The following is a 27992-nucleotide window of genomic DNA, read 5'->3' as shown; positions in this document are numbered from 1 at the left end:
ACAAGCTTGAGAGTGATTTATGCCTTTGATAAAAGAGACTCAAATCCAGAACTAGAGTTGAAAGAAAAGACTTCAGTGAAACACTATTTCATGTATTATAAAAGTACAGATTCAATCAGATTTAATTTAGAAAAAAGTGGAACGTATCTTACAGAAGGATCTTGTAAGTTAGAAATGTTTTACCTATCTGGGCACTACGGAAGATGCATAGACCTCACACAGCTCCTAGTAGAAAGGACAGACAACTTTGATAAAGGGGTTGAGAAACAGCCGAAAAACAGCTGACAAATCAGGAGGCAGAAAATGCTTCAAGAGGCAGGATCCTCAGAATTTATCCTGGAATGCAGTTTCACTTGTATCAATGTCATGCTCCTGGAAGAGGGAATAAGACACAGAATTTAGTATCTCAGTGCAAAGTCCGAAATGTGATCTTCAGTGCTTTAGACTTGATTAGAGATTCTGAAACCATTAATTGGGACACATAGTTATCTCTGGCTTTAAGGCCGAATCCAGCTCAGGGGTCAAGTTTTCACTAACAGGACTGGGCTTTTGACCACTGCTCATCACCCACCAGGATGTAGGTAATAAATACTATTGCAGGTGTTGATGCAAAGACCCACCGCACTTCTTACCTTGGCCTTGGGGGGTGTGTCCCTGCCTTGCCACCAAGATAAGTACTCTTGGGAATCTACCTGAGCCCCCATCCCACGTTTCAGTGCTAAGCAGGTATTACATGAGCACCTCCCCCCTGGATGCCATCTGCACATGTACCTCAGAGCACTGTGAATGCCCACACACTCCCACCTGCCCCATTACCCACAGCCCCAAGACAGCAAGGACCGCACGCATCCTGCTCACTGACGTAGCCCCAACACCCAGCACTGTGCCTGGCACACATGAGGCGTACAGCATGAGTGCGCAGCAGTGCCAGCCCTGCCGGTGAAGGCTCAGACTCGAACTAGTCTTTCCCCTCTGCATCTAAATTCCCGAATATACTTATGAAGAAAACTGGACTCTTTCTTTCTGTTTTTAACCCTCCCCCTCACCCCACGAATGTCTTCACAATCCTTAAACACTCTTTCTAATAATTTGTAACCTTGTGGATGCACCCCAGGTACTTCACCTACTGATGATTTTATTCTTCCCTACTGATGATTTCATTTACTCTATTAAAACAGTGCTACTGCACTGAGAATCCAGAGGGTAAATCTGTACACACCCAGATTACATCATTAAGAAAGAAATATTCTGAGGTTAGAATTGCTGGGTCAAAGGTATATACATTTTTAAAGCTTTTGAATACTATTTTTAAAAACATCCCCAGAAACGTAGGACCAGTTTATCCCTTCATCAGTAGTGTACAAATGCCCATTAACAACAGTGCTTGGTGTTTCCTGTGAGAAAGCCTGGCAAGGTATAAACAAAATGAAGGCCAAGCAGAGCCTCAAAGCAGCTGGTCCTTGGTCCAGGGAAAGACGGATTCGGACGTGAAGTGCTGACCTCACGTCCCACTGCTCGGTCCTTGGCTCAGTCCTCTCTGGCCAACAGTGGCGTCACTGTGCCCAGATGCCAGGCAAAGCCCAGCCTTAGGGACTTTGCACAGGTCTTCCCTCTGCCTGGGACACTTGTCCCCCAGCTAACCCCTACAACACTTTCAAGTCTTGGCTCCAGTCCCGGCTCTGCTGTGAGGCCTCCCCAGCCACCCCATTCATTACCGCCACATTCAGCACGCCCACCCCCTAACCCTGCTCTGCTCGTCTTGTACCACAGTGCTTTTCGTCTCCCAGCATCCCATGTGACTGATTTATTTACACAGTTACTGTTCACTGTCTCCTCCAGCTAGAACGGGAGTTCGATCAGTGCAGGGACTGTGTGGCTCGCTTGGTTACCTAACAAATACTTGAAGAATGAACGAACGGCATGAAGCTCAGTTTAGGGGTGACGCTGCCGCTCGAAGGGCTCCCACGTCAGTGAGTCCTCCCGGGCTCCGTACCTGGTTCAGCTTCTTGAACTCCACCACTTGGAAGAAGATGTGCTCAAGGATATGTTTGGCGTCTTGTTGGTCCTTCGGGAGTTTACTGGTTACTCCGAGAATGTCACCACACTTCCTGACGTAGAACTCCAGGTCGTCTTCAGTACCTAAGCACAATCGGGCCAGTTAGATTAACCCTCGCCTTCTGCCCGTCCCCAAGTAGGAACATGCTGTGATGTAGGCGCCCCTCATCAGATTCCTGCATCTCTTAAGATCGATCACCATTCCTGGGGTGATGTGGCCACGGGACACACTATAAAGATCTCTGGTGCATGGCTTTTATAAATTAGGACAAAAATGTGACGCTCCCAATTGGAATAAAGCAGGACTAGCCCTGGCTCTCCTACTCCCTGATCCAGCGTTCCAACATTCCAAAGAATAACCACCAGTAAGAAATCAAGTCACCATTCTCCGAATACAGCAGGGACCATTATGAGAAGGGCATGTGGGTACTTTAAAGAGCATTTATTACAGCAGTATTATAGACAAGGAAATGAAAGAAGAAAAAAATCACCCATAATTCCGTCAACAGCCTCTCTCTGAAAAGCCATCCCCAAGAGCCCCATATTCAAAGATAAACAGCCATTACTCCCTTCTTACACTGGAATTTCTTTTCCCCACTCTGATTCGCCTTTCCTCTTTTTATTTTTTATCCTCACCTGAGGACATTTTCATTTGCTTTTTTAGAGAGACAGAGTGAGGGAGAGAAAGGCATCAACCCGCTGCCTTGGTAGGCGCACCCAGACTGGGGCCGGGGATGAACCCGCAGCCCGTCAGCTACCGGACGGCACTGTAGCTGCTGAGCCGCACCAGCCGGGGTGAGTTCACCTCTTTAAATGTTATGACAGAAACGTGTTTTTTATTAAAATATTCAAATACACAGCCACAAAAATTCCTCCCACTAACTCTATCCCCACCAATACTAGGTAGGATAATTACTGCCACATTATGCCTACGTATTTACATATGTGTAAGCAGCGGGATCAGATGAAGATAGTTCTGTCAGTTGCCTTCATCATTTAACCGTGTCACATGGACATTCCGTGTCAAAGCTTATGCTGTACATCTTTCATTTGACAGATGTATAATATCCTACTTTATTTTGTTTTTTATTTTTTATCAGCAATTTTCAACTTTTTTTTTCTTTTTCTTTTTTAAGATTTTATTTATTTATTTTTAGAGAGAGAAGGGAGGGAGAAAGAGAGAGAGAGAGAGAAACATCAATGTGTGGTTGCTGGGGGCCATGGCCTGCAACCCAGGCATGTGCCCCATCGGGAATCGAACCTGCGATGCTTTGGTTCACAGCCTGCACTCAATCTACTGAGCTACGCCAGCCAGGGCTTATTTTGTATTTTTTAACCAATCTGTGTACTGATGGACCATTAGAGTGTTGCCCATTTTTTGAATGCTATAATTAATATCTCTACAGCTAAATCTTTCTTGTTTTGCATTTCTACAAGGATCTCTGTGGGATGAAACACTACAACTGGAAATGCTGGGTAACAGCATCTGATCCTTCCAGGTCCGTTATTACTACTGGACTAACCTCTGGGTCTTGCCAATTTCTGACTACCCAACACCTACCACAGTGCCTGGGCAGAACAGAGAGGCAGGAGAGGTGTTTTGCACTGAACAGTTTTCACTTCTGCACACTCCCTTTGGTCTCTGGGGCACACAGGTGTTGTTCATGCAGCTGGGACCTACTGGTCATGCAGTTTTCTATCTTGCTTTCTTCACTTAGGACTTCCTTAAAATGTATCGGTGTCACTCCCCAGCCTTTGTAAACCTCTTCTATAATGACTGCATGTTGTCCCGTCGACCGAATGTGGCGCAGTTTACTGCCATTCCCCTGCTAGGGAACACTAAAGCCATTCCCAACTGTACTTTATTTTCTGAGTAAATAATGTAGTAGTCATCCGTACACCTTCTTTTATCTCCTTATAGTCTCAGGAGTGGGGTCTCTGCCTCGGAATGGTTACTTTTATGCCTCTCAGCACCTGTGTGCAGGCCGCTTTGCTGTGCTGGCAGCGGGGTGTATCGGGGAGCACTGCACAGAGAGTCAGGGGTGCCACTCACCAGGCAGCTGTGTGGCCTGGGCCTTATTTCCTCGTCCACGTGTCAAGGTGGGTGTGCGTGGCTCCTCCTAGGACCCTCTGAGGAACCCACTCTGAAGTCTCTGTAAGTCCTTTGGCCCTGATTCCACTCTCCCATTGCACTGCTCCGCTGACTGGCAACCTAGGCTTGGCACCAGTGGCAGCCAAGTTCAGAATCTACTCTAGGGTCACGCAACAGGTCAGAACTCAGGACCTGCAGGGACAACAGCTGAGGCTGCGGCTTCTGCTCAGCACCAAGTCCTGACTCACTGAGCTAACTGGTCTAGACAGAACGACATCACTTCCACGAACGAAAACTGTAACCTTACACTCCCGTTCATATTTTGGTCTCCCTAAATGAATGCTAAATTTTCTCTCAGGGCAAATCTCAGAAGTTCACAATTAAATAAAGCTCACAAAAGAAGACAAACAAAAAGGTAACTGAACTTACACTTATTGGTGATCTGAGCAAGTCGTGCCTTCTCGGAGGAGAAGGTCTCATCCAGGTCAAACAGCTCCAGCGGAGGAGGGGGCAACTCCCTGAAGCTGGGAGGGAAAACCTAACAGGAAATAAGGTCTGTCACGAGAGAGCGTACCCAAAGCGACGAGACCTCAGGGAAGTGAGGGGCCAACTCAGCCCTTCCCTGGGACCAGCCGCCGGAAGGCCCGGCACCTCCTCCGGCCCCAGCTGGTCAGGCCGCAACAAGCAGGACACCAGCCCACGGCAAACAAGCAAGCGGGGCCAGCTCTGACCACACACCGACCCGACCAAGCTGACGTACCAGCAGCGCCCACGAACTGTGCAAGGACACAGAGTTTACGGCTTGTTAGGCATATTGTGGTGAACATCTGATCGTACAATTTGTTTTGTATTTAATCATAAGCTCTTTAGGGACAGGAACTAGGGAAGCAGATGTAAATTAGTGTAGAAAGAGCTAAACTTGGAGCCAAAATTTGCAGGTATGAATCAGTGGTGTGCTGATAAATGTTTAATGATCAGCTCTCAAAACACAAGTCCTGATCTATAATCCTGATTTTTCTGCGATGTAAATACTTCCAATTTCAAGCTACCAAGAGGAAACCAAATGGCTCTGAATATTCCATAAGGTGGTGGGATAAGACAGTTGTGAAGAGAAGCAGGGTGAACGCTGGGCTGGCACGCTGGGAAACGCCCTCCGTGCACAGGAGCTCGCCGGGGCCGTGGGGGCTGTGGGGACGGTGCCGTGGCGCTGAGGGCCGGCTGCCTAGGAAACCGCAGCACACACTCTTCCTCCCATTCGCCCAGAATTCTCACCGGTGCCCTCCGACCCCACAAGATGCAACATGTTTAAAAGTCAGAAAGGCCCATGGCCTTGACTTCTCAGTTGGGAACTACACCAACGGGAGGGAAGTCCCTGTAGAAGGCTAGTACTTCTGGTCCGGGTGCCCGACGAGGGGCAGAGACAGGACCTCTGTGGGCAGCGGCACAGAGGGCGCACGGAAGGGTCCACCACAGAGGGGGGCGGAGGGGGGCAGCTGGCAAGGGAAGGGCGAACGGTGGGGTCCTGCAGCGGGATCCCCCAAGCACACCCACTCACCGCGGGCTGAAGGGCTGGCAGCGGCGTCTCAAACTGCGGTTGGATGAGCTGGAGAGGCTCATGTTTCACGTTTAGCTGCTCATAGGCCCTGCGTGGGTGACGAGACAAGAAAGCGGGGATCAGGATGAAACCCTGTGCGAAGGACATCCGACTGAGCGCGCTGTGCTCCTCTCCACCTAGCCAGGGGCTCGGCACTTCTGCAGGAAAACACACACGGAGGTGTTCTCACACGCGATGTATAATCACCCTTTCACGAACCTTCCCTACTGCATCATACAGCATGACTTTACCGAGAACTGAAAGGGAAAGTCCTTCCACATTCCTATCAAGCTTCGCCTAAGTAGCCTGTTTATTTTTACCCAATGAACACTGATTCAGAATTGTGTGAGTTGGCTGAACTCCTCGAGAAATGAGGCAAATTACAATACACTCACCCAACTGGCCTTTCACAATGAAGCTAAGCAAGCGAATGCCAACGGGTATGAACAAAGTTTGCATCTGCTTCTATGTGCAAGTGACTTCAGAAAGGAGAGACATCTGTGACTGCAGCCTGGTGACCGGCTGGTCTCACTGCTGTTACCTCCTCCACTGCTCCCGGTGCTCGGGGGGATGTGTCCTTGCCACGAGCAGGGGATCCCGTGGAGGCAAGAGAAGTAATTCCACTGAGTGAGCACCAACTAAATGCCACATACTGTGTCCAACTCTCTGCTAGGCACTGAAGTTTATTTCATTTAATCCTCAAAACAACCCTGGAAAGTGGGTGCAGTCTCTTGTGGAGGATGAAACAGAGGTGCAGAGATGAAGCAACTTCCTGAGGTCCCATGGTTAAGAAGCAAAATAAAAACTCAGACCTGGCCAATCCCTGCCAACCAGAAGTTGTATGACTCAGTCTACCCCGAAGGCAATGTCATTAGGGGCAGTTCTATGCTAAAGGTCCCACCAGCTGCATGAGTGAGTGCACACACGCACGCACACACACAGGTTCCTGCTGCTGAGTCTCAGCCCCAGGCATCCCAGCCAGGGTTTCCTGCTTTCCATCCCGGGTCAGAGTTGACTGTGCTGAACTGTACTGAAGCCATGCTCAGGTGTGGCACTCTCCTCAAGTGCTGGTGCTAGACAATGTGGGACACTGTGTTGCAGGTGACATCAGAGGACTCATTTTCCAACTTTTACCAAGCTGGCCTTGTTAGGAGTCAAGGCTAACTGAACTGCAGCTCGAAGGGCCATCAGCAATGAACGTGCTTGCCAGGACACACCTGCACGTGCGCCTACCTGGGGCTTTGCTCACACGAGCTACGTCGCTGCAGAATGCTCGCTGCCAACATCCCCACCTGCGCTCAAAAATCCCTCCCACCTCTTAAAGCACAGCACCCAGCACAGTGCCCAGCAGACACAAGGCCCCAGGAAATGTCTGTTGAAAAGATCAGCGCCTGCCTAAAACGGCCCCTCTTTCATAAAGCCTTCCCTGCTCACCCCAGGCAGAATCAAATTCTCTTTCATCATTACGCCCACAGCCTCCAGTTTTATATTTCCCATCTAGCATTGCTGTAAAAACTACGTATCACAGCTTTCGTCTGTCCCCTCCAGAAAACCACTCTCCCCAGGCACCGGCTCGGCACAGCAGGGGCTCTGTCTTCACTGGACCTGAGAACACGATACAGAGGCGGGAAGCTAGACAATCACCTACAGCTGCACCCTCAGCCTTCGGTTTGCCCAGACGTGGATCCCACGCACAGCCAAAGACAGTCGTAAGTCTTAGCCCCTATCCCTGTCATTGGGGATGGAAAACAACAAAGTGGACAGTGAAACAGGGTCGAGCCCCAGCTTGACAGTCATTCAGGCCTGGTTTGAAATCCCGGCTCCCACCTTGGGAAGATACCCTTCCTCTTTAACCCTGTTTCCTGTCCTGGCTGTGTGGCTCAGTTGGTTGGACCATTGTCTCCTACACTGAAAGGCTGGGTGTTCGAATCCCAGTCAGGGCACATGTGGGATGCAACCAACCAATGTTTCTCTCTCCCCCACCCCTCCTAGCTCTCTAATAAAATAAAGTAAATCTGTTTCCTCAGTTGGAAACGAAACAGGTAACTCAGACAGTATTACTGGACTATAAACAGGACTACTGACAGTATTAAGGGAAGACGGTGACTAGCCACCTGGGGTTAACGAGAGGACGCTGGGGACGAGGGGGCTCTCTGTGCTAAAAGCACGGAAGTCCTAGGCAACCAGAACAAGCTGCTCCCCCTCAGTGCCTGCCACGGCACCTGAAACACGGTGAGGGCTGACAGCATGGAGGCCATTCCCCCCGCACCAGTGCCCGCCCCCCGGAACCCCAGCTCTCTCTGCCGACCTCCTCACGGAGCTGAGAGCACGTACTGCGCACCACACTCGCCGTGACCCGCAGCCCCGTACCCATGCTCACGTTTCCAAACCCAACACTCAGAGCAGAGAGCAGTGCAGCGCAGAGCGCCACGGGTACTGACTTGATGACCTTGGTGAGGGAGGTGATGTCCAGCTGGTAGATGGACAGGTCGAAGAGGGTGGTGAAGTCCCGTGGGTTCTCATCGCCCTCCTGGAGACACACCCGGAGCCGCTCCGACAGGGTGGCTGTGTCGGGCAGCATCATGTAGTCGGAGATCTGAAAGCCACAAGAGGTCCTGTTCAGCAAGCTGGAAACAGGAACTCCATCTGTCACCTCACCAGTGTCTCAGGTCTACGTCTGCAGTATTTGTATTCTCTTGCCAAGAGAGTTCACTACTCATGATCACTGACAACTAAAGCTTGACTAAGCCACTTTACGTGGAAAGAGAAACGGAAGTCCCTTGGCCCAGCCCCAGCGCTGGCTGAATCCACCCCCCAATTACTCATGCTGGCAGTCACCCCAGGGAACACGGCCGGAGAGGCGCACCGCCCCGGTGCTGGCTGGTCGGCGTTTAACTTCACGATCGCGACCTTGAGCACTCAGCAATCAACAGTATTCCCCCAGTCCAATCCCTTTCCCATTCTCCTATATTTTCTTCCCTTTTGTCACTTTAACCATCTAAAGTGGTTCTTCTTTCTGTAATTTTAGCCAATGATCTTATTTTCTACTTCAGTGAGAAAACAGAGGCAACCATACATAAAAGGAAGTCCACAAGCTTCCACTACAACAGCCCCCCCCCCCCCCCCCCCCGCAGCTGGGCCACACACTCTGCTTCCTCTCCTGCCACGCGTGTGAACCCGGTGGCCTGGCACCGACAACCCCCACTCGGACACTAGACCCCAGCCCCTCTCACGCAGCCAAGGACGTGCACCCAGCACCGCGGAGAGCGCTCCATGATGGCGCTGCCGTGCGTGGGGAACAGTAAGAGCAGGGAGACCTAAACGCCCAGCGGTTGCAGACTGCCTCAATATACTACAGCACAAACAAGGGAAAACATGGTCTTAAAAAACAACAAAAAAAACTCTCTATGTATAAAATAGGGAACATCTCTAAGACACATGGGTAATTTTTAAAAGTCCGGCACTGGACAATGTATCTACACATACCAGAAACTGCTAGGACTGCTGTCACTGGGGAGGGGGGCAGAGTGGCCGGGGAAGGAGAGAAGGAAGACTATTTAGTGTAGATGCTTTTGAATTCCAAACTATGTGATCGCGTTACAGATCCAAAAATTAATTTAAACGGAAATAAATGCACGCTGGCAACAAGAACTCTTCCTGACTGCCCTTTGAGCTGCAGCTGGCCTTGATTCGAGCAGGCCAACTCGGTCACGGTTGGAAAGCAGGCCCTCTAAGGTCGCCTACAACAGACTGTCCCCCACGTTCCAGCGCCCACACTGGAGGAGACATGCCGGAGCATTCTGGAAAGGCCGACAGGCTCCCCTTCTCCACCTACCCCAAGGGCCAGAAACGCCCCCACTCCTCAAACTTTGTGTAGACAAGAAGCGAGGGAGGAGCACACACGTCGAGGCTCTTCCCTGCCCCAGGTGGCTGTCTGAGAGCCTTCGACCGCCTCGGTGACAGTGGGGTGACAGTGAGAGGGATATCAAGGGCGGGGACCGTGCCAGGACGCAGCGTGGGGATCGGCACTGGGCAGCCCGCCTGCCCACAGGCCCGGAGGCCGACCCTCATCTCTGCGCAGAGGCCCCACCACAGGCCCCGGCTCGGAACACCATCACGGCCTCACGTGCGCAGCCGGAAACACGGGAGCGCTCCTCAGACCGCTGGCTTTCACGATGCCCCAGCAGATTTCCAGGTTAAAACTGGTTACGTAAATTCTTTCAACTTTTCGCTGAGCTACCATTTGATTTTCTTACACATCGTTTGAAACTGAACTGTATTGTCTGGGTTTGAGACCCATTTGGATGTAACAAGATTAGATCTGAAATCCCAGGAAGTTCAAGTTTTCAGAATTGCTTATTTTGCAATGCTACCAGACCCAGGTTTCTCTCGCCGAAGCCCTACAACACAAAGCCCTTGTCTCACCAGGACTTGCACCCGGGACACACCATAGCCTGTGCAGCTTTACAGCAAGGCTGAACCACACTGGACTCCTCTGGCTTCCCGACAACATGTCCCCTCTGAACCAGTCCAGGGTCACGTGTGGGCAACAGAGAGAAGGCACAGGCTCCAGAGCCAGGCTGACGTGGCATCAACACGGCTCGGCCCGGTACTCACGTGAGCAGGACCTTTCAGAGCCCACTTACTCCCGTCTCCTCAGCTAGAACACAGGAATGACGGACACCTGGCAGGGGCAAGGCGGCCGCCCAGCACAGGGGCAGAGGCAGCGTCCCAGAGCTGCGTCCCCCGGCCCACGACACTCTAACTAGGGTTGGCAGCTGCCAAAGATCAGAGCTGGGTCCTGTGAGATCGGAAAAGCGAATTCCCGGCTGCACCCCAATTCTTTTATTTTGGGGGCTTCCATCACTGTTCAGGAGGAATATTTCTGAAAGAAGTACTTCCCTACATATTTTGATCTTGAAAGTTTGGGCCAGGGTCTATATACATATAGACAGGTTCCCACGCCGATAAGTTCTATAATAAATTATGGAGTTTATTGATTTACTATTTTTTTATAACATAGCTTTCATCTCTCCAAAAAGCATAACGCCTTGCCCTCTATCTAACAAAGTAAGAAGTATTTATTCCCTTGAAACTGTCAGAAGTGGTGTTGAGAAGGTGAGCCCGGTTTCATTTAAAAGTGTTCTTTTAAGGATTCACAAGCTCCTACCTCTGGGTCCTCCGCATCGATCTGGTTTAGGTGAATGTCTTCTGTCGTAAGCCACTGGAAAACAACGTCCTGGATTTTAAAAAATAAACTGGGATTAAACATTTGGTTACTGGAGAAAGCTGAAAGCAGGAATAGAGAATTATATCAATAAAGAAAAAGTGAACCAGTGATTTAAATGAGGGTAGCCACCTTCCTCTTACATGATTTAAGAAATCATATAAAAACTTAAGTTTTCCTCACTATAATATCACTTTTATTATAGGAAATTTATAATTTTCTTAAAGATTTTATTAATGTATTTTTAGAAGGGAAAGGAAGGAGAGATACATCAATGTGTGGTTGCCTCTTGCACGCCCTCTACTGGGGACCTGGCTCACAACCCAGGCATGTGCCCTGATTGGGAATCAAACCAGCGACCCCTTGCATCACAGGCCAGTGCTCAGTGGAATCCCATCAACATGCAGCTTTGGCACACTCGGTCTGTCGTCCTTCACACCACTCTGCCAAGGAACTGCCATGCCTGTACCTCTCTCCCATATCAACCAGTGACCAGCCCTACCATAACCCCTCCTAAATACCTCCAGCCCCTCCCCTCATTCAGGTCCTCGCCCTTCTTGCCTAGCTGACAGCACCAGCCTCCACCGAACTGGCCCTAGGCTGCCTCCTCCTTTCCACTCTCCGTACGCCTCACAAGGGGCTCTTTCTAAAACGCAGATCTGACTCTGCCCAAGGCTACTCAACACCCTACAAGGGCTCTCCAAGGCTTTCTGCACAAAGTTCAAACTCCGGAACTTGAACCACGAGACCCTGACCGGGCTCGTCCCTCACCACTTCCCCAGGGTCAGCTCCCGTGCCAAGTAGGCGGGCTTAGAGATGCCTGGCACGCTCTTCTGGATTTACTGTACTTCTCGGTCTCTCGTGCTCTCTCTCACTGTGTTATATAGTCTCAGAGCAGAGACTATGCCTGACTCAACCCTGCACTCTTAGTGCGTGGCGCTTGATGGGCTCTGAACAGCTGGCTGTCAGTAACAGATGAATCGGGCAGTATGTCTTTAATGACGTGAAGATCATACGTAACACGTTATACACAGATGTGATGAAGGAGAAAAGCTTACCATGATTTTGCTGTTTTCTTCTTTGTCCAAGTACTGGTCACTAAACATGTGGCATGAGCCGAGCACTGCCAGCTTCCCGCCTTGGTTCTGCAGGTGACAAAGCAGTGTCAGATACCCCGACCCCAAAACGCACGGCGTGCATCCGAGTTTCCAAACACTTATCGTAAGATTTCCGTAAGTAGCAATGCAAGTAAGTGCCAGTTCTCATCAGGATTTTAGGTCTAGAAATATCGACTATGCAATAACCACATTCCAATCTGCTTCTAATTCTATTCTATTCTATTCTATTCTATTATTTTTTAATTGTATGTGCCCCAGGCATGAGACAGCTCTGGCTGCCGACACAGGTGCCAAGCTCCGGTGAGCTGAGGACTGTGCGTCCGCTTTGCCCTGACAGATACGTGAGGGGCACCTGCCTCTCTCGTCAGACACGGCTGCGTTCTGTTTGATTTGAACAAAAGACACTGTGGGTTGGCTCTACGGTACTTCCCCATCACTATTTCAAAAACGAAGATCGTAACCTCAAAGGATTTTCCTCAAAGGAAAAAAAAAAAAGATAAATCCAAAGAGAATTGAAAACATTTTCAAGTCCCAAAACAGTATTTGGTCACAAGTGTGTAAAATTCACAAATAAGAGTTAATAAAAAATACTTCTGTATTAGAATTTTAAACAAATCAAAGTGTTTTTGCCTATTAGATTGCTAATATGACAAAAACGACGGAAAACAGCATTGGTCGGGTTTATGAGGCAGAACAGAAAGCCTGTGAGGAGGGGAACGCGGGCCCCAGTGGCCGGGCAGCGGGCAGACGACAGCCCCCGGGTTCTAGAAGAAGTGCCAAACTTAGCACAAAATTTTGTGCCTAGTCTCTGCTCCATAAAAGCCCACTGACTAAGCCAGGTCAAATCTTTGTGCGCAGTTAAGAAATCAAATAATTATAGTTCAACCACCAAAAGTTCCTTAAAATAGTGTTTCATTAGTGTTGTGCCTATAAACTGATACTGTATGTAAAGCAATTCTTCAATCATTTTGTTACAGGGTGCAGCCAAGAGGGGGGCCCCAAATAGGCATTTGAAATGGGGTCCAGAACTTAAGGTGTCCAGGAGATTTTGGGATGTCTCCATCCCCCCCACCCAGGGTGTGGGTTGGGGGAAGGGACAAATGGAGCAGGGCCATTGAGAGCTGTTTAGCATAGCAACAGCCTTGCAGCTAAGCTCTGGTGTGGTCGTTTGGCATATCTATAACCTTTGACTGGTTGCATAGATATGTTAAGTAGCTGTGATCAGGTCTAAGCCAGGGGAATGGAAGTAACTTCCCCACCCAGATGTAACTGGGGGGGGGGGGGTCCCCTGAGTTACAGCGCCTGCGTGGGAGCTCAGAGAGGACTGGCTCCAGGACATGGGGCCACGCCTGCCCAGACTCAGGATGGCAGCCCTGTAAAGCTGGAAGGATACGAGTTCTGGCATGTGAAGCCGAGTGTGGGAGGAGTTGGAAATGAGGCTGCAGAGGAAGATTGGCCGCGGGGATTTAAAACCCAGACTTGGCGGCCATTGAAGAGAGAACCATGCTGCTTTAGGAAGGAGAGCCATGCGCAACCCTGAGAGAGGAGGAGAAGCACGCGGCCTTGACAGAGTGGGGAGCCCCTCCCCACAGCTTTAGAAGGGGGAACCACCACCTGGTTTTAGCAGAGATCCTGGTGACTCAGCTGAGGGTGCCGGGAACCCAGGGAGGTCTCCCAGTCGAGAGGGAGTACTAACTGAGAAGAACCAGAGGACTGCCTAAGCCATGGACTTCTATTTCCTTTCCTGAGATACGGTACTCTGGACTGGGCAAAGGGGGAAGGAAGGAAGGACTGTGTGTTTGTGGGTGTTTTAAGGGACTTTGGGATTTTGGTGAAGACATTAGGTCACTACTTTAAGTTTGTATATCATTAAATAAACGTTTCCTTTCCTTTTCACCAATCTCTGGCATTGAGAGACGTCTTTCCTCTGGCCGCGGACATAACGGGCCCGGGGCCTTCTTTCAATAATAGTATATCATCCCAGGCCCCCCTTGTTGTGTTCTGTAACAATTTAATGACACTTTAATCTTACAAGAGGATTTCCAGCTGTCTGGGAGAGAATAACTACCATAACAGCTACAGGAACTCTGTCTAAGCATCATCTTGCAAACATATCGGAGACACTTAATTTACTTCATAATAAAATGAGGTCAGAGCTACTTAGTATGAGAGGGAAAGGCAGCAATACCTAAGTCCCACAAAGAACATCAGGATTGTGAGGAGCCAGAGACATCTAGGTCTCTGGAGAAAAACGGAGAGGTCAGCTGGTGAATTCTGTGTCCTTGTGGACAGATGAAGGTCAATTCCGCAAAACAGGAATTCAAAGGCAGCGGCAAAGCTGGGTCATAAAGAGGAGGGCTGTGTCCTCTGGGACCACCTGTTCCCACGTTTTGTGGGGTTTCCAGAATGAGAACTGGACGAGCAGCCTTCTGATATGTTCTCCTGGGATAAACTAAACTAAAATACGGCAGCATAGTTCTGTGCAATTTTTTAAAATGTATTTTTCATTGAATTTATTGGAGTGATATTGGTTAATAAAATTATACTGGGTTCAGGTACAGTTCTACAAGACATCGTCTGTACACCGTACTGTGTGCTCACCACCCAAGTCGAGTCTCCTTCCATCACCATTCATCCCCCCCTCGCCCTCCTCCACCTCCCTCACGCCCCTCCCCTCAATCCTGTGCTATTTGGTGTGGTCTATTACCTTGACCTTTTTCTGAACAGGTTCTCTTACATGGCTGGTGAGAGCCCACAGTCATAGACAGAAGGAAAAGTTATTTTCAGAGTTATAGTACGAGTCGCCTCATGCTACAGTGAAAAAGCTTTGGATTTACTACGTTTAGGCCTGACTCCATCAGTTATCCCCACACATAAAGTGTAGATGACTGAAATACTGCTTTGCGGTACTGGTGTGCAGAGCAGTGAGGAAACACATGGAGTCCCTCTAGAAACGGTGAAGGCGATTTTACTATTCAATAGTAAAAACAACACACCCACTCCCACCTGGGACAGGCCGTACCTTGGAGTGATAGAAGGCCAGGATGGGTCTGTTGAGCGGGAAACAGACAGAGCCGGTGGACAGAACGGCCACTGCGGGTTTCATGACACTCAGCGTGGCGCCGAAGGGGTACACAAAGGTGAGGGCCCTGCAAGACATTAAAGAAACACTCCAACTCTTCAAAACATTGAATAAAACCATTTTCAAGATAATCTCAGTGTTTCTTCAGCAACTCATCATCAAACACAAAATTTCCTCAAAGCTTTGGTCTGTTAACACAAAAAGTGGTATAACTCTAGCTACAAGTTCAATAATGCGCTTTAAGAAATATGAATGTAAATTTATAATCGTATGTGCCCATAATTGTAGCTGTCAGAACTCAAGGAGCCCCTACGGAGGGGAAGCAGGGGGAGCCTCATCTGAGAACGGAACTGGAGCGCCGCGTGAGCCTGCCCTGTACAACGTTTCCCTCGTCCTCAGCGATTTGCCTGGCGCTGTCTCTAAGAACGAAGGCCTGTCATTACAAGAGCCTGGTACCAGGCGAGTGCTTACATGAACCCCACACTGGACACTTCTGCCCTGGCCTGCCGTGGCGTCCCTCCTCCCCTCTCCCCTGTGCTAAGTGAATAAATCAGCCTGACTTGCACAAAGTACTCATGCAACAGGATGGGGAGGAGGGGGGAAAGCAGGATGCAGATCCTGGGGTAAGGCCAACCCATGTGGGAGAGGCGAGGGTTTTACGGAAAGAAAGCTAGAACTCTGCAAAGGTAGTTGTTTGAGGGAAGCGCTCTCAGAACGAAGAAAAACGGGAAGGTTAAAACAAGAGCATAGCCCTGGCTCAGGTGGTTGAGCTTCTTCCCGCAAAGCCAAAGGTCTCCTATTCGATTCCCCGTCAGGGCCCGTGGCTAGGTTGCGGGTTCAGTCCCTGGTCAAGGCGCAAACCAGAGGCTTCTGATGCTTCTCTCCCTCTCTTTCTCCCTCCCTTCACCTCTAAATAAATAAATAAATAAATAACCAGAGCACAAAGTTAGAAACTTGGGGGATTGGAGGGGTGTGGGAGTTTCCTGTGAAGAGTTTAACTTCCCTTTCCCCTTAGGCCATGAGAAAATTCTCTTTAGCTTACATTTAGAGTTATGTCTTTCCAGTGTTAGTTGTCCCCATTCTTTCTGTCAAGTCTCCTCTATTCCTGTTACACGCTGCTTATGAGTAAGATTAGCTGGGGGAAAAGTCTGGAAAGAGCATTCTGGGAGAGGGTACGAGCACGTGAAGGCCCGAAGGTGAGAAGGAGCTCGGCCCGTCTCAGGACCTGAAACACAGGCCGTGTGGCTACAGCCGAGTGAGAGCAGGAGAAAGGGCCATGATGAGAAACTGGGCTCCATGAACATACGCGACTCCACAAAGCCAAGACATCTGAAAGCACAGAGCGGGACTGACTGTCCACACCTCCAAGCCCACCCGGAGGCTGTGCTGCTCCCAGGTCACCCAGAAAACAAAACCCAGCCACCTGCCCTGCACTACAATTTCCGAGGAAGTGGCAATGGCAACAGCGGGGAAGGTGCTCTTCCTTGTACCACAAGGCACTGTCGCGAGTACCAGCTCACCAGAGCTGCCCAGCAACTTTGTACGGTTATTACTGGTCCCACTGCAGGTACAGAAACAGGAGCCGAGAGTTACTTTGCCCGAGGACACCCTGCAAGTAAGTCACTGAGACGGGTCAGTGAGCCAGGACAAGCGGAACAGGGAAACCGAGACAGACAGTTAAAGTCCAAGCAGTTTGCAGCCACCTAAGAAATCCCATCTGCCCTAAACCAAATCTTCCCTGAACCAAGGATATTTAAGAGGAAATGGTTTACACTTCCCCTCCCCAGCCAGAGGGTCAAAGCTTAAATCACCTGCTCTGGGAGACAGATAACAGAAATCCAATCAGCGCCATTTGTGCCAACCACACCCAACGATGGGTGAAGTCCAGGGAACTAATCTCCTTTTGGTGCAGCAGCCTGAAGCTGATCAATATTCTATTGAGATCCTCCCCTAAAATTCCCGCCTTTAGAAAACAGGTAAAAACCCTCAACACAAAGACCTGGCTGGCTGTCTCTGGAGCACACCCATCTCAGGCATGCATCTTTACTTCTCTCTCCTAGACTCTAAGGGTCCTCATGACACTTGCAACCGGGGGAGCACTGGGCAGCAACAGCTCGTCCCAGGCTCAACCCCTGAACCTGCCCTCGACGCCCCCCTTTTCTCTGGCTAACAACAGCCCCACCGCTAGTGAGCTAACGGCAGCCCCCCATGGCTCACTGCAGTCCCTGCGACCTTTACTTCTCAGTGAGTTCACCCGGCCCAGCGTGGCTCACTTCTTTTCTGTAACGTTTCCAGAATCCAGAGCAGAGCCCCGCCTGGGCTCTCTCCTGTTGCTTCTCCTACCCTAAGCCCTTCCTTTGCTCCACCGTCCCCAGCCTTAACAAACGTACTCTCAGAATCACCTGGACTCCTGGTGTGAAAGCTTTCCTGCACGAAGTCAACCCGCACACTACAGGCCGGCCTGAGGCAGACCCGCTCTGGGCCAGTCCCTCTCCGGGACAATGTGAAATCAGGAACGTCTCAACTCCTCCTAACTCCCAGTCTACGGCTCTGTTACCTACATGAACTGGATGAACTAACATGAAGCTCAAGACTTAGACGGTGATCCCTGAATGTCAAAATTTTAATTCTATTATATACGTTGTTAGACGTTTTCCTTGCATGACCTTCCTTGGTTTCATACTAAGAAAGATCTACCCTACTCTAAGATTATAAAAAAAAATTCACCTATATTTTCTTTTAGTGCTTTTACTTACATTTTTAATATTTAAAGTTTTAATCCATCTGAAATATATTTTGGGGTATGGTGTGAAAATGGAAATGTTTTTCCAAATGGTTAGCCAAAATGATGCCATCCATGCCTCAGTAATTTGAAATGTCACTTTTGCAATAAAATAATCCCAACCCTCCATTTATATTTTTGGTCTGATTTTAATTTGTTTTATTACTTTTATACTACTTCTGCATTAGTACCAAATTACTTTAGTTCTAGAGCTTTGAAAGATGCTTTAACTACATAAAAGCACTCAACTTTTGTGGGGTACAGTACCTCAAAGTAAAAATGTAAATTGGGAAAAATACTTGCAGTGCATGGAGGTCCTCTAAACAAGACAGACATCAGCAGAGAAACGGGCGGTAAGCGGTACACAGGAAGCTCACCGAGCACAATCAGCCAACAGACCCTGGAGGCCACGCCGCTTACCAGTCATCAAAGAAGTGCAAGTTAGAATAGAGATGCCATTTTCACTAGAACACTCCTCGCTGGCACGAGAAGAGAAAAAGGAGTGTGATCCTACGGATCCGGGCTACAAACTGCCCAGAGGGCAGGCTGGCCGGGCAGCACATTTGGCAAAGCATCCATTGGGAGACCTTTGACCCAGAGATGCCAATGCTAAGAACTTAAACCACTGAAGTATTAGCACAAATGCACAAAAACTGTACATACAAAGATGTTCACTTTGTGCTTTATTTATAGTAACAAATATGAAACTGTTTATAGTAACAACACGGAACAGAAGTTAAAGAGTACAGGCCCTGAAGCAGACTGGGTAGGTCTGACACTAAATTCTGACACTTGGTGAGCTTAGTTAATCTCTTATTTTGTCTATAACCATACAGGACTGTTGTGAGGATTAAATGAGGTAATAAATGCCTGTCACATAGCAATTGCTGGATAAATGTTAGATGGTATTATTAAAGCAAAATATTATACTGCCCTGGCTAGTGTGGCTCAGTGGAGCGCCAGCCTGCAAACTGGAAGGTTGCTGGTTCAATTCCCAGTCAGGGAACATGCGTGGGTTGCAGGCCAGGTCCCTAGTAGGGGGCATGAGAGGCAACCCTCACAAGTCCCTCTCTTTCTTCTTCCCTTCCCCTCTCTCTAAAAATAAATAAATAAAATCTTTAAACAAAAATATTAGAATTACCTAATGTTCATTCTATAACAGGTTAGTTAGATAAAATGAGATAAATCCAAGTCTATCTAGTCATTATATATGTAAAAGAATCTAGAAACCTAAATACCATACTATTAAGACTGATTATGTTTGGCATGGATTTACAGGGAAAGTCTTCTATTTTCTTTTTCTTCAGAAAAAATCTATTCTTTTTTATATTTTCTTCAAACTCCTTTAACGTGTGGCTTGATAGAAACCTGTATTTTTTAATATCTGCTGCTACTTTTTTTTTTACCATTCAAGATTTCTTGTCTTAGTTTCAGGGTGTACAGCATAGCAGTTAGACAATCATGTATTTTGAACCGTTCAGATTGTTTTCGTGAGAACTACTCTGTAACCAAAGGCTCTTCGCCGTGGCAAAGACCACCCCTGCCAGGACAAAGGCCCCGCCTGCGGGCGGCCGCAGAGGACACACTCACTGGGCGTCGTTCCCGCCGCCCTCCTCGTCGACCACGCCGGGCACCGTCTTCCCTGCAGCTCGGCTCATTTCCCTGGGAGGAAAATAGTAAAATCTAGTGAACCCAAAAAATGTAGGGGTCCCACACTCTGCTCATTAGTAGCACACACTAGATGCAAGGACTTTGCAGACTTGTTCAAGATACCTTTTTTTTTAAAAGATACAATTCTCAATAACTAAAGGTATACACCCACCACACACCTACACCTCTTTGGAAAACTTGCCAAAGTTAACATTAAAGTATAAGGATCAGTTCCTGTTTCTTGAGACCTAAGGGAAGGGTCCATATATTTAACCCAAATTCTAGTCTAGTATTCTAGACTCTGCATCATCAGACCCAGCAGAGCACCTGGGTTTAAGTGGCAAGTTCAAGTGTGGAATGAGTCATTTTTAATGCAGGGAGAAGCTCACAGAGGGCACCTGACGCTGTCCCCTCGTGTACTCATTTCCCACTTCCCCAAAACCCGTAATTTACGTTTTAGGCTCCAGTGGCTCAGAAAAACTACTTCGTCCCAGGCACGAGGGACGGAGAAAATGACCCAGCTATGCCATCAGGACACGCTCTGCCCTCTGCCACGGTGACCCGTCGGGAGTCTCAGGACCATTTTTGACAGGAATGCTGGGCTGAGGCACGCACTCTCCTTCCCGAGATGGTGCGGCAGGTGGCGGTGAATCTGAGAACGGTTACACCTATTCAGCCTGCACAGCCAGGAGAGTGGATCCAAGAGAATTATGGAGACGTGCAACTGGAACCCTGTATGTTCATTTAATCCCTGTCCAAAACATGTCCCATTTCTGTGCTTTTCCATCACGTGAATCAATAAAGTCTCTCTATTGTTTAATCCCATTTGAACAGGGTTTGCTATTGCTTGTAAGTGCATGTGTTCCAACTGAAAAAGGGGGAATGGAGTGAGGTTTCAAAAGATGGGAGGAATATAAACTGGTGGATGAGAAGGAATACAGTAAAGTAAATTACACAATGAAAGCATATAAAACGAAAGGGAAAGAGAAAAGAAGGGCTAGTGAGAAGAAGAATGTGGGAGAAGAGATGACGGAAGATCCACGAGGAAAGATGAGTGTCATTTATAAAGATGATTCTGCTCTCCACATGCTTACCTATTCAACACTCCATTGGAAACCAGCGCTTCTTTAGGGTGGAAATACTTGTAATACACATTTCTAACCACAGCATCTTTAAGGGGAAAACAGAGGAAGATGCATTTTAGATCAAAAGGAAGTCTGAACTCTAGTCCCATCCCTCTCGCCCTGTGAACGGAAGCCGCCCGGACCCACAAGGTCCAGAGTACGAGTGAGGCCAGAGCGCCGGCCCACAGGCCCTCACAGCCCAAGGCTCTGGCCACTGTCCCAGTCGGCCCACAGGGCTGCAATGTGAACAGCAAATAGGAAACTACTGCTTCCATTAAATTAATAACAATAATTACCATTATTAACCATGATTCCATATTCCTCTAGGAGGAAGTTAATATTGGTGTCGAATCTGGACTCCCCACCCTCTCCCAGCATCACCAGGATGTCGCCACCGCCGTCCAGGTACTTCTTCAGGACCTCAAACTATGGAAGGAAAAACACAATCTGTGAGTACACCCAAAGACTTCTGTCCAACATACTATGAATAAGACCTTTACTACCTGAAAAAGAAACATTTTGAAACTACAAGACACTTATAAATATAAATGCATGTGTAGTATAAAACGTACTCTCTACGTAGGACTTCTGAGCTTGTTTTAAATACCAAGCTGCAGCCCTGGCCGGGCAGCTCCCTTGGTTAACACGTCACCCTGATACGGCAGTGCTGCCGGTTTGATCCCCAGCCAGGGCACCCTCGAGAACCAACCAAGGAACGCATAACCAGGTGGAACAGCAAATCCATGTCTGCCTGTCTCTCCTCCCCCTTCTTCTGTCTCTCTAAAATCAATCAATCAATAAACATAAAGCTCCAAAATAATCACACGAAATATATATTTTCCAAGTTGACTAACTAGAGAGCGAATCAGAGTGGAAAACTTTTAGCTAAAGGAAGCTCACCGGCCTCCTTCATTCAGCAGCATCCCTGGTCCTGAACTTACCAGATGCCGACTGCGCCTGTGCTCTCCTGACAACCAAAAATGCCCCCCGGCACCGGTCTCTGACCCTCTCCCCAGACGCTCTCGCTCTCACGAGGCTGCGTGTTCCCTGGCAAAGACCCGGTCACTCCTCTGTCTTCCCTGGGTGAAGGGAGGTGGGCGAGGGGAGAACTATGCTGCAGTTAGGCCGAGGCCCGACAAGTCATCAAGTATTCCTCCGCAGGCCACTACCCGCTGGGTGAACGTGTCCCTCAGAGCCTCTCCAGGCAGGGGAGCTGGCCACCTCCACATTCCCAACGGTAGTTCCCAGTGCTCTCAGTTCACCCCGTCAAACAGTTACAAACAGTTACGTCTCCCTCCATACATCTCTCTCCACGGCCCTCCGGGACCAGGTGGCCTTGTAATCAGGTTAAGAAAAAAAGGACAACAGAGAAATCCTGCCCTGTAGACCCCCTCCCGTGCCTCCCCCCCCCCCCCCCCCCCCGCAAAGTAAGAGCAGGAGACCTTAGACTGCTTCAGTGCAAGGGCCACACTGGCCTCGCTCTGCCTTCAGCCCCCTATTCCCCACAACCTCTCTGGGTACCAAGGCACTTCTCCAACTCTCTGTGGACTCTTCCTGTGTTCTGGGTTTTATGTTTTTTTAACTACGGTAAAATACACATAACACAAGATTTAGCATCTTAACCACTTTAAGTGTACAGTTCCGTGGTATTAAGTATATTTACACTATTGTGCAACCAACCTACAGAATTCTTCATCTTGTAAAACTAAAACTCTACAATTAAACAATTCCACATTTCCCTCTCCCATCCCCCCAACCCCCAGCAACTACCATTCTAACTTTCTCTTTATGAATGTGACTACCCTAGGTACATCATATAAATGGAATCATACTGTGTCTTTTTGCGACTGGCTTATTCACTTAGCATACTGTCCTCAATATTCATTCACTTTGCAGCATATATCAAAATTGCCTTCTTTTTTAAGACTGAATAAGACTATATAAATCATTGTATATATAAAGTCTATCCTAAAAAAGTCCAGCCATTGTTAATATAATGAGAACAGTTTGCACGGCATCGATGTAACCTGGCAGCCAAGGAGAGTGGACTGGAATGCACAGGCATGAACAATGACGACTTCACTGTACTAGTTGGTGGGGGCAGTAGTCACCAGTGAGTGAGCATGTGTACTGTGTAGCCGTCCCATTCAAAACGACTGAGCAGAGCAACAACTCTGCATCGGATTTTGTGTTAAGCTTGAACACTGCTCTGTGGAAACTACTCAAATGATTCAGAAGGCCGCAGCTATGGGCAACTGGTGGCTGGCAGTTTCATCACAACAATGCACCAACTCATGCATCATATCTTGTCCAGTTTTTTGGTAAAACATCAAATCACCCAGGTGACTTAGCCCCGCCACAGTCCAGATTCTGTGCCCTGTGACTTCTGGATTTTCCCAAAAGTAAAAGCACCTTCGAAAGGAAAGAGATTTCAAACCATTGATGAGATTCAGGAAAATACAACGGGGCAGCTGATGGCGACTGGGAGAACTGTGTGGTCCCACGGTGCCACGGATCGAGGAATCACTGTCCTATGTGTAATGTTTCTTGTACCTTGTATCTTCTTCAATAAATGTTTCTATTTTTCATGCTACTTGGCTGGACACTTTCTGGACAGACCTCGTACACGCCACATTTTGCTTATCCATTCATCTGTTGGTAGGCACTTGGGTCACTTCCACCTTTTGGCTATTGTGAATAATGCAAATATGGATGTACAAATAACTAACTCTTTGAGAGCCTGCTTTCAATTCTTGTGGATATACGTATATCAGAAGTGGGATGGCTGGCTCATGTAATTCCATTTTTAACATTGAGGAACCACCACGCCGCCCGAGGTGCACTGTTTTGTCTTCGCCACCAGTGCCCGAGGGTTCCAGTTTCTTTACAGCTTTGCCCACACTTGTTATTCGTGTTCTGGGTTTTGCATTTCTAATTCTTTGTCTATTCCATGCAATAAAGTAAAAAATGGTTTAATTTAAAATGGATTTTCCTATTTTCAAAGCAAAAACATGGCAAAGAAGTGCAGCTGATATTGAATTTGCCTGCAGTACAGGGCCAGCACTTTACATGCATTATCTCATTTAATCGTCTCAACAATTCAACGACTGAGAGAGAGATGAAGTCATGAGCTTAAGCCCAGGACTTCAGAGCCCATGCTCTTAACCATCTCGTTATAGTTCTTTGTGGATGTTCCTTACCTCAGCTGCAGTGAATTTTTCTCTCGGCCCAGATGTAATCCACAGTTTCACCCCAATTAACTTCTCAGATGTGATTTCATCTTTTAAGCTACAAATATGATTTTAAAAGCAAAGGTTAGATCCATAATTAAACCATTTATGAGCCATATTAGTCTCTAGGCTGAATGGGAAAAGAGGCCCAGAGATGAGAGTATTCAGAGGTACCCAGTCGAGCCCCTCTCCCAAAGTGAGAATCCCCTCTATGGGCTTGCACCCGAGTTGCTGGCCTCCGCTCAAATCCTTCCTTTTTTTTTTTTTTTTTTTTTGAAAGTTTTTATTTTATTTTTGAGAGCATTCTTTTAAAAAAAAGATTTTGTTTATTTATTTTTAGAGAGGGGAAGAGAGGGAGAGAGGGAGAGAAACATCAATGTGCGGTTGCTGGGGGTTATGGCCTGCAACCCAGGAATGTACCCTGGCTGGGAATCGAACCTGGGACACTTTGGTTCCCAGCCCGCGCTCAATCCACTGAGCTACGCCACAAATCCTTCCTTAATAAGCCAAATTAAACTGTGCTAGAGCATAAAGACTCCTCCGACTACTAATGCAATCAGCTCTACTGCTAACTTGCATGATTACATATCCTCCCCCACTAAGAAAAACTACACATCTACAAAAACAGAGAAATATTCTCATTTTTCCTTTCTCTAAAAGTATACTATCAACCTAAGTTGAAATATGGAAAAAGCCTCTAACCTCTTAAAAAGTTGTATATGTATAATTAGAATAACTTTTTATTTGTGACTTTGGGGACAACTTAATAATATGCTAATTGACAGTTTTCAAAAGAGATGCTTTAATAATGTATTTACTTCTGAATCATCTTTGTATTGAGCTCCTCCCACCTAAACAATCTGTCTCACATAAGAGAGTAAAGACTTTCAGTCTAATGGGCAGGCTATTGTCTGGAAGGGAAAACAATTCACAAGGTCACCTCTGAATTTTCCAGTTGCTCCGAAGTCTCTTCTGCATGGATTTATAGCCACTGGTGGTGGTAAAGACTTCCTTTTTGTATGCATTGAAAAGAATGGTGCTCCGAACCTCTTTCTCCATGGTTACCTATGGAAAAAAGAAGGCATCATAAAAAGACAAACAATAAAAAATATTCCGAAACACCCCAAAAGGAACAAAATAGTCTACTTCTTCTAATTTGATGAGAAAGGGTGTAAAGCTGCAACCTCGCTATGAAACCTCTCCAGTTCTCACAGGTTGAGAGTGCAAGGCATAATCACAGCTGCAGAAACCTAAGGCCAACGCTGGTGACCAGCCTAGTCCCACAGCCCTGCCACGCCATCACCCTGCCCCTGAGGGAGACCATGACCTCTCCTCACTGCTCACTACTGTTAACTGGGACGTGTAGTCTTCTAGATTCTTTTTATATATACATTAACTAGTAGATTTATTTACAAGATAGGATCATATCATATGCAGTAATTTCCAATACACTTTTTTCACCTAACCCTGTATCTTTCACATCTTTCCGTGTTGGTACATAGGTGTTGTTATTTTAAAATTGCTGCACGGTATTCCATTTTATGGATGTACCGTTATTAATTTAGCTAGTTATATACAGATTGACATCTTTTTTTTCAAAAAATTTTCCTAGTAAAACAATGCTGCAAATATCAACCATCCTTGAGCATGACTTTTTTAAAAAAAGGTTTTATTTATTTATTTTTTCAAAACAGGGTAAGGAAGGGATAAAGAGAGGGAGAGAAACATCAATGTGTGGTTGCCTCTCACATGACCCCCACTGGGGACCTGGCCTGCAACCCAGGCATGTGTCCTGACTGGGAATTGAACCAGCAACCCTTTGGTATGCGCAGCCTGCGCTCAATCCACTGAGCTACACCAGCCAGGGCTGAGAATGTTTTTGTGTACTTTCCACATTTGCAGAATAAATTCCTATCTGTTGAATGACTAAATTATTTCCATATTGCCCTCCAAACAATTGTAATTTTCACTTCCACTCATACTAATACAATCCTGTTTCTAATCACTTTCATCTCTTTTAATAAGATAGGCACCCCCCATTATTATTTAGGTAGCACTTTCAAACAGTGTGATGGCCATCTTTCATTATGTATACTGGCCACTTGTATTTCTTCTGATTTTCTTGTTCATGCCCTCTCCTTACTTTTCTGTTGGGTTTAATATTTTTCAAACCCATCATTCAACAAATACTTTCACAAATTTATTTGTCATTAGATATAGCTTACGGGAGCTTTTTTGGTTTGGTTTGGTGAAATTTTGCAGGTCATATAGAAGGTTTTAATTTTATAGAATCAAAAGTTTTAATCTTTTCCTTTTGGGCTTCTGGATTGCATGATGTATTTTGAAGAATTTTTGCCATGCTAAGGTTATAAATACACCCAATGATGCTTTCCTCCTGTATTTTTTAAAAATTCTTTACTATTTGTCTGAAGGGGACTGGCAGCATTACTACTTAGTTATACTGCTAATTAACCTTCAACTACTTGAATAGCACATAATCCTCCTGTATTTTTGTCATTTTTTTTTAATTTTGGTCCATTTGGAATTTATGTTGGTGCTCAAAATGAATTTATTGTTTTTTTATAAGAAAGCTGTCTGACACCAATCCAACTTTTCAATGCTGCTTTACAACATCACCTACAAACATCTGAATTTCATTCTGAATATGACATGTTCTATCCGACTGTAATTTCTGCTCAGTTCCATACTATTTTCATTATTATCACTTTACAACATAATTCCTGATACTGAAGAGCTAATCCCCCTTATTACTCTTAATTTTTAGACATTCTTAGCTAGTCTCATATATTGATTTTTGCAGTTTAGCTTTAAAATCATTTTGTCAGGTTACCAAAAAAATGCCCCCATGAACCCACCACAGCTATCTTTCCATGTTTCACCTCATCCCTGTGCGTGTTTTCAGTGTGCATATACAATATTGTATTCTGCTTTCTCCAGTTCCCTAAGGAAAAGTCTTCAAAATCTGTCGCATGGTTATGTCATAATCAACAGAACCACTGCCTTCATGGCCATCTTCAATTCTGTGTCTTCACAGATACAAGTGGAGTTTACATATTCCTGCTTTTGCCATTATTTTTACCCTAGAACAGATTCCAAAGGGTAGTATCTCTAGGAAAAGGGTATGAGAATAAGATGTTACAAGTCTTTGTCCAATGCTCTTTCACACCCAGCAGGACCACTGAAAATCCGCATAGCAGGAGGCGAAGGAGACTCGAACCCAGTCCAGGATCTGGATTCAGGCCTATATCCGTGTCCAGTTTACCCAAGACGATCTCTATTTTCCGAAGACCGGCCCAAAGGATCCTAGGTCAGTCCAGCGAGATCCTCGCCAGCGCCAGGCGGCCCTAGCGCCCCGGCCAGCCCCTCACACTTGCAGCTCTTCTTACCTGAGGTCCAGTAACCACCATCTTCACCTGACGCCGCCCAGCATCCCGCAGCCTGGTATCCAAGGCCGCTTAGCAACCGCGGAGGCCCAGGGGCGTACTCGAAAGGCGTGAACTCGGGAGTGGTTGTACCGCCGGAGCCACCTGATGACGAAAGAGCGGAAGGCGCCAATGAGCCTCGAGCGCCGGGATGGTGGTGGTAGGGGGCGGAGCTAACATGGGACTGTACCATTATTTTGGAGGAGGGCTAAATCCAAACAGAACGTGAATTTATGCCAAATATGAACTGATTTAGTTGTGTCTTTAATATAAAGTATTATAAATACTAATAAAAATGGTAGGTCCCAAGGGCCTAAACTTCGCTAGACCCCGAGGGTGAAGGCTTGCGCCGCTGGTAGAGGGGTTGTTGAACGCCCCAGTCCCGACCCCAAGAGCGCAGGCGCAAAGAGGCAAGGGGCGGAGCTTTGCAGTGGAGACGCTGTGGAAGGGTTTGACCGTCAGGACCTGCTTAAGAAGATTTGAACAGTGATGCAAAAGAGTTTCCGCTCGCTGGGACATCAGGATCAGTTTCCCGGAGGACAGTGGGCAGGTTTAGTGGTGGGATGGGTAACACGAGCTAGTTCTTTCACTTTGA

At 47.3% G+C, this 27992-nt stretch overlaps 1 protein-coding gene across 1 annotated transcript; it reads right to left on the bottom strand.

Moving 5' to 3' along the window:
- Nucleotides 1-86: 86 nt before the first annotated feature.
- On the bottom strand, nt 87-27599 carry IFT52 (intraflagellar transport 52). Its single transcript, XM_028524311.2, has 14 exons — nt 27362-27599; nt 24895-25019; nt 23925-24012; nt 21021-21150; nt 20695-20770; nt 19541-19612; nt 15109-15235; nt 12027-12113; nt 10912-10980; nt 8183-8337; nt 5703-5790; nt 4577-4685; nt 1994-2139; nt 87-372 (listed from the first exon to the last, which is right to left on the bottom strand). Exons 1-14 carry the CDS (start codon nt 27380-27382, stop codon nt 325-327), a joined length of 1341 nt encoding a protein of 446 aa, XP_028380112.1. The 5' UTR covers nt 27383-27599; the 3' UTR covers nt 87-324.
- Nucleotides 27600-27992: the final 393 nt, after the last annotated feature.

This window comes from Phyllostomus discolor, chromosome 9 (assembly GCF_004126475.2).
Source record: "Phyllostomus discolor isolate MPI-MPIP mPhyDis1 chromosome 9, mPhyDis1.pri.v3, whole genome shotgun sequence".
In the NCBI taxonomy this organism is placed as follows: Eukaryota; Metazoa; Chordata; class Mammalia; order Chiroptera; family Phyllostomidae; genus Phyllostomus; species Phyllostomus discolor.
This window is presented reverse-complemented; position numbering and strand designations above follow the sequence as displayed.